A 13,488-nucleotide genomic window follows, 5' to 3' on the forward strand; every position below is an offset into this window, starting at 1 on the left:
TGATGTGGATGCAGGGTGGACTGCAGCTCAGGCCAGCTCCTGGAACTGGAACCTGACCCCTTTGCTAGGTTTGTCATCTGATAAGAGCAAATGTTTTGATAGCGTTGGCCCTTTCAACGTGATCCATGGCTCTCCTTTTACACCCCATAACAAATAGGGCTGTCTAAACAACAGTTTATGGCCAGGACAAGGCCTGGTCAACCATCATCAAAGATCTTCTCTGTGATGAGCCATTAGGTGGGAACCAGATGTTAGAAGAAGCTGTGATGATGGTCGAGGATCAATTCCTATCTCAGAATGGGAGAAAGTACATGCTAGCATTAATATACTGGTAAATATTTGAATTTATTGTATAATAAGCTTAATTTGACTTTTCTTTCATAAAAGGTCAGTGATGTCTTTGGATAAAAAAATAAAATAATTTCTAGAGAGTGCATTTAGACCTGTTGTTGTTTCTCGCTTTCCCTCCTCCTGCCCTTTAGCATTGACCGGTGTTTGACCACTGCCAGTGACAGGTTAACTATGAAATAGAACTCATTGTTGTCTTATTCAATATGGCTTTCCTGAATAAGTCTATAAATGTATTAGGTTCCTGTGTCTCTCCTCGTTGTTCCAACTTAGGTGAACTGGCGTTCAACCCAGCTGTGTTGTAAAATGCAGATTGGGTTCACTGACAGGCCTTCTGTTTTATTATCAGTCTTGAACAGCATTGTAAACTGTCACTTGTCCTTCACTTTCATTCATTTATCAGGGATAACATTCATCCAGAACTGGCATTTGCTATTTGAATGTTTTTTTAATCTGTAAAAGTCGGGTTCTCTGGTTTATGGAAAATATGCCGAAAGTAAATCCATCAGTTTAAATTTGGCATTTAGTTTGTTATTTAGAGGGTTCAGCTTCTACAACAATAATAGCAATAATAGCTGGGCCTGTTGTTGGGTTAAGGTTGCAATACTTTGTGACTAGTGTTTTTCTATTTGCATTGTTTTCATCAAACGTGTCAGAAACTGTTGGGAAAGCAATAGTTTGAATAAAAAAATTAAAAAAAAAATCTAAGCTTTAGGCTTCTCTGTTTGCATTTAAAGAAACTAATTATCAAAACTGACGGATCTGGTGAGATTTGCCTAGCTCGATCGATCAATGAAAATATTTCAATATATTGATTAAAACATTAAGATATCACATTTGGGTTATTGTTCCTGCCATGACCAATCAATAAATGTGTCACTTATTGGTTGTTGATTAATCGCTCGGTTTATAGAATGTCAGACAAAAGGTAAATAGTGTCAATTACAATTTTAGTGATGCCGAACAATAAAAGTGTTGCTTTGTCTGACAAAACAGTCTAAAACCTAAAGAATAGCCAGATGAGATGCTTAGATTGGGATTTAGAAATGAAAAAAATTGCATTAAAATGATTCAAACAGCCTCAAAGTAGTTGCAGTTTCATTCTAATTTGATTTACTAATCAATGCATTCAATAATTGTTACAGCTGTAGTTACATATTTAGACGTATCTTTCAAGCTTTATGCTAAAATCTTAGTTACTATAGTTGAGATTTTTTAAGGAGCTGAAGGTCTACCGTGTTCTTCAGAATTGGCTTCTTTTAATTAAGCTTGTTTTCAATTTGTGCTGTGTCAGTTATCCATTCGGTAGGCCTTTGCTATTAAATGATGCTGGCCTTTGTCCGTGGCTGAGATTTAGTTTAAGTTTAAATGCCTTGCCCTTAAACTCATTCTCTGGGCCACAATGTGTGGCAAGGTCACCACTCCAATCAACGTAGTGTTAACACAAAGGCTGCTTGTCCCCTAATGAATTAGCTCTACAGTTCTTCAGAGAGTTACCACACCTGTCTCCAACCCCTCGCTAGCCTTCTCGGTCCTGCTGCCCTTTCACACGCACCCCCAAGCCCCTAATTTTGAAATGAGTTTTATAACTGGACAGTAAACTTCCAGTGGCTTAATGATGATGACTTCTTCATCTGCCCAAATGCTCCTTTTGTCCACCCCTCCTCAGGCCCAAGTCCCTGCCCCCGCTCCCTCTGGTCACACCAGGCTTTAAACCCTGGTTCACCCCACTTTATAGTTCCACAGATAATCTCCTAGAACGCACACGCAAACCAAGCACACACACACACACACACACACACACACACACACACACACACACACACACACACACACACACACACACACACACACACACACCCTCAGGCAATGATCTCCACTGAGCCCTGCTCTGTCTCTTTCTCCCGGTCTTTCTCTCCGTTGCTGCCGACTTCAGCAATGGCATTCAACGGGAATGTTTGGCTTTGTTTGTTTGACTCACTGGAAAGCAATGAATGACCTTAGCTCATCTGCTATCCTCACTAGCACCGATTTGCACTTCAGGGCCCAGCAGGTAGTCCCGAGTAGGAGGAGGAGGAGGTTTTGGAGATGGTTGTGGGGCTTTAATAAGGAAATTAGAGCTGTGGACTGCCACCCGGATAGTAAACAACGGTGCGAGTCCTCACACCCTTGGTGTCAGAAAGCCCAAGGGACGCTAGTAGAAAAGCAAATTCTGTTACGGGAATTTTCACATGGGGGCCATTTTGTTTTCTTGTTTTGGTTTTTGACAGTTGAGCTGCAGGTCTGTTTTATTATTATAACGTCCTTAATAGCACCTTGGTTGCTGTACTTCCTTCCCACTGATCTCTCAGCTCCTTACTTGTTGGTTGAACCTCCTTTTGCAGAAGACCCTCAGTTTCTGCTGTGCTATGCGACCCTGTGTGCTTCCATTTATTGAATGTACTTTAATGGGTTTGATAGGTTGATTAGGTCAGATCATGAATGTTAGAATAAGAACAGTTACAAGTTTAGGTAGATTATTCTTCTGTTGTTCAAGCTCCTCCAAACAACCTTCATGTGTTCAGCAGCTGCTGAGTCAGCTAAGACAAAGCTGCGGCGCTCCTCTGGGAATCCTAAGAAAGGAAGACCCCCCCTCCCCGACCCCCTCCAAATTTAAGAGCTCTGAGCCCAATCTCTCCCAGAACCCCCCACTGCTGGTCATGTGACCTGTCTTTCCTCAGGTGGCAGTGGCAGGGATACTTCCCCTTTGTCCACTTTGGACCTCATTGCAGCGGTGAAGGATGGGCTCAGGGGCGGGAAAGTATTCAATCCACGCTCCTTTGTTTTTTTGCACAGTGTCTTTTGAGCCCAAAGAAAATGCAGGGTTTACTCATTATCCCCATTTTAAATGGGCTATTTAAGACAAGCCATGTCAAAGTCAGGGGCTTTGACATAAATCACACTGACAGCTCTTTTCCCTCAGTTGAACTTGTGGCTGTGCCGGATCATTGTAAAGATTTCACTTTTGTTTAACCCGATAACTACAGTTAGCTACTATCAATCACTTTAAAAATGTCAAATATGATCTAATGCACTGCCCTGACAGTCACAGACAATTACCATGTGTGGTCTAAATCAGCAATAGTCAGGCAAATTTCACAGTCAAACTCAAGCCCAATGTTTAGACAAATGTGCCGATTGAGAGAAATGAGTGCACGGAAGCTCCATAAGGACTAATGAAGGCCCTGATTGGCTCGTGTGGTGGTTTACAGCAGCCCTCACGCTGAATGTGCCGCAATATAACCATTGGAGAGGAGGTGAGAAGAGCTGCCAACAACTTTTTTTAAAACAACTGTTGACCGTGTCTGTGATAATGAACTGGATCCCACGACTCAGCAAAGCGAGAAACTTGGGCCAGTAAAGGCAGATATTGTTATAATGAGATCATTTATGACAATATAAATTTAACAGGTCTCTCAGAATCTGTTTAAAACATTACTTTCTGTAGTTATTTTACATTTAAAGATTTACGATTCTTTAAAATTCACACAAAAACAAAATTTCTGGATTATTACACGCCACACTTTATCATTAATCTCATCTCAATAATTCTATTTTTGGTCAAACTTTTGAGGGGAAACATTTTGGTATTAAAGAGAGACCTAAAAACTCTTGGTGAGTGGTGACTGCATCTTCCCTGCCATCAGGTAGATGTGAGTTTACTCAGACTTGCTGTTTACCTGACAAATTCTTGCTGACCTCTCTTGGCATTAATTAGATTGAAGGAAAAACAGGCACAGAAGCATCAGGCTGCCGTACGAGTCATTTTGTAGCTTTACTATGAGCTGCAGTCTAAACAATGTCCCGGCAGTACAGTTAGACTTGACAATATGACAGCCAGTTGTGTTTTCCATTCAAAGTCAGGAAATAAGTGTGTTAAATTTAAGTTACCCTAAATCGAAAAAAGTTTTAAACTGCTAGTTGTTTATATTGGATTTTAAATCGTTAAAAACAGTGTCAAATTCTTACATACAGTATGAGAAAACTCAAGGGAAAGATTATTTATATGATCTTACATTTCGATGTAAGTTTGGCATTTTGCAGTACTTGTGCAGGTTTTAGCCTACTTAACTTTAAGTGTCGTCAGCCTCGAGCCTCTTGGTTATTTCCTGGAAATGCTCTCCTCTTGGCAAAATCATGAAAAGGTGCTAGAATTGATCACTAGGTTATAATGACATATAATCCCCAACATCTGCCAGCGCTGTTGATTTGTGGTGCATTTCTGTTTATTTATTTTGACCAGATGAGCCCCTGGTATTTATAGCGGGAGTAAAAGCCTAGTGTGGGGTCAAACCTGGGTAAGGCTATGAAGACAAAATGCTCAGGCTGACATTCTTGTCCCCATTTTGCCGGGGATGGATTCTCCTGTCTCTGAATTGGCCCCCAATAAAACACTGGGTGTGGCTGCGAGAGGTTGAACTGAGCTTGAGCGTGAGAGCAAAGTTTGATTTTGAACCCCCCCCCCTCCTGGCTCCTCTCCAGGTTCTTGAAAATGAAAACTTCCACATGACGCAGTGCCCATGGCGGATGTCTTGATGTGATGGGGGTCACGCGTGGCGGGCCGCTGGGGCTGCGCGACAACGGGGAGATGTGGGCCCTCTTTGTTTCCCCGCACAGCTCCGCAGGCCTCCAAGAGCATCTGTCACCATAGGGGATCAGAAGGGCCAAGATGAATGAGCCCCCGGTGGATTCCCTCCCTCCTTGGCAAATGGCACAGCACAGAGGAGGGCACAGGGGCCTGCAGGGGGAGGGGTCTGTGTGTGTGTGTGTGTGTGTGTGTGTGTGTGTGTGTGTGTGTGTGTGTGTGTGTGTGTGTGTGTGTGTGTGTGTGTGTGTGTGTGTGTGTTTGTTTGCATGTGAGTGAGAGAGAGAGGGCGAGAGAGAGAGGGAGGGTTTCTGCTGTACTGAGGGAAAGAGTTGGGAGTCCCATTTCTTTCTGTAAGGATCATGACAAAAGTGACTACCAGAAAGGATTGAATCTACATATGCTGCCGGTGTATCAACAAAACTATCCATGAAGGGATTTACTATTTAACGTGGACTATATTTGAAAAGCTGCCTGCACTTTTGGGATTTACTGCATTTGATTTGGATTTTAAAGGGTTCATCAGCTGGAAGAGTCATGGAAGGTACAGGAGAAGCCTCTTAAACTGCTTGCTGTGTGTCACATGTGGCCCTGATGCAGCATTAATGATATGGGCTTTTAGCACCTCACTTAGAGAACATGGGAGAGATGTTTGTCTTTTCTTTTTCTTCTTCTTTTCTTACCCCTCTCCTCCCCTTTCTCTCATGTCTGATGGCCAGTGTCTTTTATAATGTTAAGAGTGTGCTGAGCTCTTTCCCGCATTTCAACTAATGCTATTGACCTGAAAGGTTAAAGCATAACAATGAGATGAAAACGATTTAGATATTTATCAAATTCCCATTAACATTTTATGTACTTTTATTCTGAAGGGCAAAAGAAGAGAAAAGCTCATTCAGTCACTCTTTAGTTTAAATTTAAGTAAATCCTGGATTAACTCAGTTTTAGTTGCTCTTTAATTAGTAAACATTAAACAATGGACACCTGTCAAAGTTACATACATACATGCTGTCAACATCTTTTGTCTCTTTGTCAGATTTTGATATGGAATATAAAAAAACTGTAAAAGTATTTCTTGACATGTATTTGGCTTCGATGTGAAGTATAAACTACTCTCTCTCGCTCTCTCTCTCTCTCTCGCTCTCTCTCTCTCTCTCTCTCTCTCTCTCTCTCTCTCTCTCTCTCTCTCTCTCTCTCTCTCTCTCTCTCTCTCTCTCTCTCTGTTGGAAACATTGTAATGTAATTATACTGTTGAAAAAGACTGAAGAGAAAGAGAGAAGCCAGGGTAAAAAGTAAGATCAACTCAGATGGACACATTTAAATATGTTGTTCCCCTTTTTTTTTTTATAAAGGTCTGTTATGTTCTCGATTTAATTGACAACATGTGGTTTCAGTAAAGATTTCAGACAATCCAAAATTGTGATCAACTGCACCAAAAACGAGACCGATTACAGAATAAAATCACGATTTATACTATTTTCATTAAGTTTCACTTACTTATTTTGGTGTGTAATTGTCAACAACCTGAACTAACTTTAGAGTGTTTACTGCTGTAAACATTGTAATAATACTAATACCACTAATTTAACATTCAATTCTTTGCTTTTTTTCCCCAATAACTGCAAAAAACTACGTTTGTTTTTTTTGTTTTTTCAAAAAGGGCACAAAGAAAACATTCAGATATGATATTTGAATGTAGTCTTTAGTGTAAAAATACATTAATAGCACAGAGGGTGGTTGACTTCATGTACAATCTTTCAAGGATTCTGTTTTTGAGTCAAAACTGATTAAAAAATGTTTTAATTCGATATTTCTATGAAATGAACCTAGTGTAAGGGGTACAGTCTATATACAGCATTTAAGGAAATACTTAGAAATATACATTTTCACATTATATACAACAAATAGCTGTAAGGTTTATAATTTAAAATGGTTTGCATTCATTTCACTTGTATGAAACAGTGTATGGGAGAAGAATGATAAATGTTTAACCTTCGCCTTAAATCCAGTCTGACTTTACGTTCCTCAGGTAAGAAACTAAACCAGCATGTCAGGCCAAACAGTCCCTCAAACCTCATCACTGGAAAAACAGGACCTGATTAAGCACCTGGGGCTTGGCTTGTAATGGTGTCTAGATTTACGGCTCCTTCATCTTCATCTCCAAAGCCATCTGCGTCTCCTTCTGTGTCGTCTACCCTTCACAACTAGATAAGCATCAAAATATTTCAAGACTCTGCTCAGTGGGTGTGTGTGAAAGCTCTGGTTTTTCCAGTGGAGGATAAAGTGTGAACTTGTGTTATGAAGCAAATTTTCTTCTACCTTTAACAAATTTGTCACTATGTGATTTAGTTCTGCCCTGAAGGTAAAGGAGCGCACGTTTCTGCTCTGACATATTGATGTTTTTTTTTTTGTTTTTTTTTTAACTCTTTACTCTGATGTGCTGTATCAAGCTGGCTAATCATTCACAAAAGACGTTCCAGTGTGGTCAGTAAATGCAAGTTGAACCAGCCTGTGTACACTTGCTATTTGAAGGACTTGGACCCCAGACCAGCCGCCCTCATACAGAATAGCAGCACAGTCAGAGGTGATGAGGGGAACTTTGCTTCTGTTATATCAGAGCCCGAGTGGCTGAACAATACTTTGTCAAAAGGTCAAAGTAACAGTAGAGTGACTGTGTGTGTAGTGACTGCTGCTACAAACTAAAACACCCAATTGTGTTTCATGAAAATAGCCCCGGGGGGGGGGGGGGGGGGGGGAGCACGGTGTCACGTAACGCATTTTTGGCCTGGTAAAAGGGAGTGCATATGTCATGGTCTGAGCTGCACTTAATGTTTGAGTGGCTGGAAGGGCTCCCATTAATTTTGTGAATGAGCGTGTTCGTTGGACTGTGGTGATCTGTCGTATCAAACTATCTGGATCATACATGTGTCAGAGTTTTGGGCTTTCTGTATACTGGTGCATTAGATGATTCTACATCAGAGTCCTATATTCATATTTTATTGATATAATTAAAAACTGAAATGGACAATGGATATGATTATTTGTTATTGATGGATTTGTTTGTTTAAATTTCAATCCAAATTTCAATTTCAATCCATTTTCTGAATAATTTGCTATTTTCTTGAGATATACTACTGCAATCTGCCTAAATCTGTTATAAATTTACACAAAATTAGCTGTTCAGATGATTTTAATGAACTGGACTTGAAGAAAATAAAATTTTTAGCTACTTAGAGAAAATGTTAAATGTTTTTTGTATTACTGACAGTGACGCACTGTGAGCTAATCAGCAATCTCCTTATTCTTCCCCAGGTCTTGAAGCAATGAGTGACATGTCTTTGCTGAAAGTTTCTGCTGAGTGGTAGTGATCCAGCATGTAGCCGAGGAAAACAAGTCCCGTCACGCCTGGGAACAGTCCAACAACGTAAGTCACCTGGTTTTAAATGCAGCGCTAATGTGTCGTCTGTGAGATATTCAGAATTCGAAATCCGTGTTCTCACATTTTCTCTGCTGTGGTTTCCTCTATTCCACTGAGTGAAGATTAGTGTAGCTCTTACTGACCTGGGGTCACATTCATACAATCTGTTGATGCCACCCAGGAGCTGTGGAGTGGCCTTGACTGACCATCTGACTCGCTGAAAGGCATTTTTTAAAGTCACCACTCACGGACATGAACGACCCTTTTTTTTTCCATTAGTCTTTGAACATTAAACTGCTTCTTCCCCAGTAGATTCTTCTCATTATGTTTGAACATCCATCAGTCAGATTGAAGCTGCTGACTGACCTGAAATACCCCCGCCACTACAACTGACCTTAGCAACCACCTGAGTCACACCCCAGAAACATCCGTTAAGCGACTTCTGCCACAGTTACGCTTTGTTTTAAGTTACACAGGTGATAAAAGGTCAGTCTCTGTGTTCACGTCCAGCCTACGCCAGGTTAATGACAAATCTGTCCGTTGGGGTTTGATGGTCAGCCAGGCAAAGACGGCTCCGGAGCCTCCTTTGACTTCCCAATCGAACAGGTTACATACAAATGCCCTCAGGCTCTCATTTTCCTTCTTCCCCCCTCTCACTGTGTTTTTGTCTCTATGCAGTCACCTTCCTCCATCAGTTAAGCAAGAAATACTGTAGCTGCGTTCTCTTAAGCTTCTTATCTCTTTGACAGCACAGTCAGGCACTGTTAATCTTGTCTTTTGTCTGGGTTGGTCAGATTCCTCCCAGGATGGTTGTTAAGTAAACACAAGTAAACCTGTCCAGGCGTAGGCAAAATGAAACCTGGGAGGCAAAAGGCATCTGCAACTTAATTCCCACCTTGCCTATTATTGACAAAATAAAAAGGCGCAGGGTTCGTGTGTGGCCAACAACTGGAAACTGTATTTAGTAGATAGTAATTCATTGATTGACATATTCAGAATGTGTTAAAATGAAGAGAAAGTATTTCATTGTTTCTATTTAGTTATTTAATACCCACAGAGTATCTATTTTATTCTCCAATCCTGAATGAGTGTAAGGATGATAAATGTGTAAATTAGGAAATGTCTACCTTTACATCACAACTTAAAGATGTTGACTAAAGTCTGGACTAAAATAATACTTAAATACTCAACCAAAACAAAGTTGTTTTGACAAAGTGGTCATTTTCCGTTCATTTTCCAATGAAAGTTGCCAGCCATGATTTTTTAAATGTTGTTGTTGTTAATCAGTCAAAAACATAATTCATTTTTAATTGATAAATTAATCAAAACTTTAAGTAAAGGCTAAGTTGTAAATTACCTCAGTCATATCTGTTTTTAGACCGTAATGAGGAGATGGAGCTTTTCCCAAACCGCTGAAGTCTTCAACCTGGGCTTTCACTTGGCTGCTGTTGACCACAACACTGGTCTACACCAGTCAATCATAGTCCAAGGACAAACATAAAAGAGAGCTTTTTGGCTAAACTGTCAGGAAAGCAGCCAAACCTCCCTTTTATGTGATTTTTTTTTTTTACTTCTCATCTCACAAAGTTTGAACACTCCTGATTACTGGCTTGGTGTTAAAAACAGATGTGGTGATGAAAAATGGGAGTTTGACTAGGAATCTCGTTGTATGCAGCATGGCCGTTGGTCAGCGTTGCTTTTTTCACCACATTTGTAGTGCTTTTTCTCCCTCCGAGTCCGTGTCTCCTTCTCTTGCTCTCTTCTTTGAGACCACATGCTTAGCCCTCTGTCCAGCTGCCACCTGCCACCAGAGAGCCAGCCAACCACCGGCCCACACAGCCGACCTCGGCAGATGTCCCTGAGTGGACACTGGGGTGGAGGGAGTACGGGGGCAGAGCAGGCAGAGTGACACAACAAACAGAAAGGAGAAAGAGGCCAAATAAAGATAGGGGGAAAAAAAGCCATTGGCCGTGGCCATTATGTTTTGACTGACATAGACAAAGTGAGTGTGTTTTGTGAGTGTGTGTGTTTTTACTGGCAGTGCCTTTTGATAAACCAAACATCATCGTTATCATAGAAGCTGGCAGATAATATCAATAGCAAAACATGCTTCTGAGGCTGCAACTAAAGATTATTTTGACGATTGATAAATGTGAGGTTATTTTAATGATTCACCAATAGTTTGGTCCATCCTGTTAAATGTGATATCTTTATATGGTATGTTTACCTGACCAACAGTCCAGAATGTAAACACATTTAATTTAGTATCATATAAAATAAAGAAAAACAGCAAATCTTTAGATTTGAGCAGCTGGAGCGAGCAAAATTTAAGTATGTTTGGACCAATTTCTGTTTACATAAATATCAGTAATTTTTCCATTTTCAATAACGTCAGAAATATTTTGCATTTTGTGTTCTAACAAAGCAAAACATTTCCAGGACTAATCCTGTTCTTTAAGTATTCATTTATTTGAGTTAAAATATGTTTAAATATATGGCACAGCTCAAGAAGGCAAAACACATTAAGGCTTTAATGAATTATGAGTATGTGCTGACATTTCAGGAATCTACATCTTGATATGTAAAGCATACTGCACAACCACTGATTAACTAACTGTTAATAAAAAATAATTAAACAATTTGCAAAATGCACTGGCTTAAAATCTAATTAAAAAAAAAAAGAAAATTGTACCTAATCTTTATAGAAACACAGCTGTGCTCATGTAAAAAGATGAATGTCACTTACCTGTTGCTGTTTTGCTGTCTGTTGAGTTTGTCATTATTACGTAAGGAACTAAACAATAGATAGAGATAAACAGTGCCATGACTGTGCATATTTGCTTATCGCACCATTTTTTTCCCCGTTGCTCCCGCAGATAATGGGGAATTCATATTCTGGGCAGCTGAAGTCTGCTCGATTTGAGGAGGCTCTCCATAACTCAATTGAGGCATCACTGCGCTCGAGCAGCGATGATCCACAGCCCATCTTCACACAGCTCTACTTAGAGCCTGAGCAGTATCCTGGTACCATGGAAGGTAGGAACCTCACAGGAAACAGCAAAACAAGATCTGATTTTATCTATTTTACTGTATTATAGGACAAGTGCTTCAAAAACTGTTTAGCTTCAGGTTCACTAAACCTTTAAATGTCTTTTCTGGTCTGTTGTAAAATTATTTGGGAGAATTGTCTGAAATTGCTGTCATTACAAAAGTATTGACTGATGTCAGCGCAATTGTAATCTCTACATTACTAATTATTTCACACTATTTGACTTAGATTTTTTTTTAAACAAGCATCAATTTTATAACAAAATACTATGTTGACTTGTTGTCAATATGGTAATATTGAGTCAAAGCTGTGGTCGTGTTGCTATTTTAAGTTGGCAATACTTTTTTTTTTTTTTTACTGAAAAGAACTATGTTTTTAGGTACTAATTTCTAGGGAAAAACAAACATTTCCTTTAAAGATAATCTCCATTTAATACAATCATTCATTTCTTATTCATTTAATTGTATTACTTGTCTTGGAGAAACATTGGTGATGGGTCAAGTCACATAATCAATTAATAAACCAACTAAAAGACCCCCTATTCCTCCCTTAATCCATGTGATTCCTTATTATTATTATTATCTAATGTTGTATTTATTTTGAGAAAGCGTAAAAGCAAATTATAAGGAATTTATGGATCTGTTAAATAAAATATTACTAATAATTCTTATCACGCTGTCGTAAAAATATTCCGATTTTATTTGTCCAGTAGATGTGAAGTCGAAACCTGACACTGGGCTCCAAAGCACGGAGCAATCAGGGCAGGAGGTCATGAATGGCCACTCGTCCAACGATACGGAGGAGATGGAGGATGAAGATGACTCGGACAGCAGCAGCCCTCCACTTCCCTACCTACAAGCTCCTGCACCAGACGGCTGCTGCTTAATAGACGGTAAATTCTCATCACATTTATATTAAAGGATAGACACTTTTCAAAAGCATGTCAGAAGAAAATACAAGCTTACTGACAATATTAAATGATTATAAACAGTACTCCAAGTGGGGAAAAAAAAAAAAAGTGCTCCTACACCCCTTAGTCACATGCTGGTGCGTGTATCAGCTAGTATCAGTAAATTATGATGTATCACATTATGGATTTATACAGTGAATAAAATAGATGGATGAAATGTTAGAAGGCTTTTAATATGCAGTGGGCAATACTGGTAGTAACAATTCAGCCAGCACTAGACATGTTTTGGAGGAAAAACAACAGTACTAATATGTTCACAGTAAGTTCTGGGTTTCAGCTGATTTCTAGCCACGGGTGTTTTTGTTGATGTTGCTAGCAGATTGCTGTACATAAAATTGCGCCGCTAAAGGGAAAACTACCAAAACATGTAGCCCACTTGTTTGGCAAAGAAGTGGGTTTAAGATTTTAAAACAAAAAAACTTTCTTTGTCAGGTTCATGAAGGATGAAGAATGATCTGAAGTCTGTAGTTCTCTAGTCAATGTTTTATTAGACTCAAAGCATTTCCTGATAAGAATGGTCTGAAATTCACTAGGTTTCCTTGATTAATCTGTCAATATTTATACATAATTATTAATATTTTACTGCAATATCTTTCTTTCTATATCTTTGGAAGCATAATTGGTGTGTTTGTGTCATTTGGCAGAGGAGTATCTCACAAAGTGCATGCAATTTTTGGAGAGCAGGCAAAACTCGGCAGCTCAAAATAAACTGTCAATTTAATTAAACTAAAGTCCCTCTTTATGGCTTTACATATCTCATCTGATTCGTCCGCTGACTGAACAAATCCTTTTTCCTCTCAGGGTTCTGTCAGACTGGGAAGGACATCCGCCTGGTCTCCATAGCAACAGAGCCCATCGAAGTCCCAGCAGGCTTCGACCTGGTCGGTGCCAAGACCCCCGGCGTACCCGAGAACATTCTGGTGTGTGCCGTGGACCGGCGCTTTTTGCCTGATGAGAATGGGAAAAATGCACTTTTAGGTCAGTCTTAGACCAAGTGAAGGAGACATTGTAGCGGCCAGCTTCATTTTAACCCTCCCGTTGTCCTTGGGTCAAAATGACCCGCAGCTGTGTTCAACCAAGTT

At 39.8% G+C, this 13,488-nt stretch overlaps 1 protein-coding gene across 4 annotated transcripts in view; it reads left to right on the top strand.

Moving 5' to 3' along the window:
* greb1l (GREB1 like retinoic acid receptor coactivator) overlaps window positions 1–13,488 on the top strand; it is a 42,718-nt gene that overhangs the window by 9,956 nt on the left and 19,274 nt on the right. For all 4 annotated transcript variants that reach the window (XM_069692251.1, XM_069692252.1, XM_069692253.1 and 1 more), the window contains exons 2-5: window positions 8,282–8,393; window positions 11,264–11,423; window positions 12,149–12,328; window positions 13,208–13,384. In XM_069692251.1, the coding sequence (XP_069548352.1) occupies window positions 11,267–11,423; window positions 12,149–12,328; window positions 13,208–13,384 (514 nt within the window). In that variant the 5' untranslated portion in view covers window positions 8,282–8,393; window positions 11,264–11,266. The remainder of the gene's footprint in view (window positions 1–8,281; window positions 8,394–11,263; window positions 11,424–12,148; window positions 12,329–13,207; window positions 13,385–13,488) is intronic.

Source organism: Brachyistius frenatus, unplaced genomic scaffold, assembly GCF_029030835.1.
Source record: "Brachyistius frenatus isolate BFR_SWC_R1_liver_20210118 unplaced genomic scaffold, ASM2903083v1 Contig_12, whole genome shotgun sequence".
Classification (NCBI taxonomy): Eukaryota; Metazoa; Chordata; class Actinopteri; family Embiotocidae; genus Brachyistius; species Brachyistius frenatus.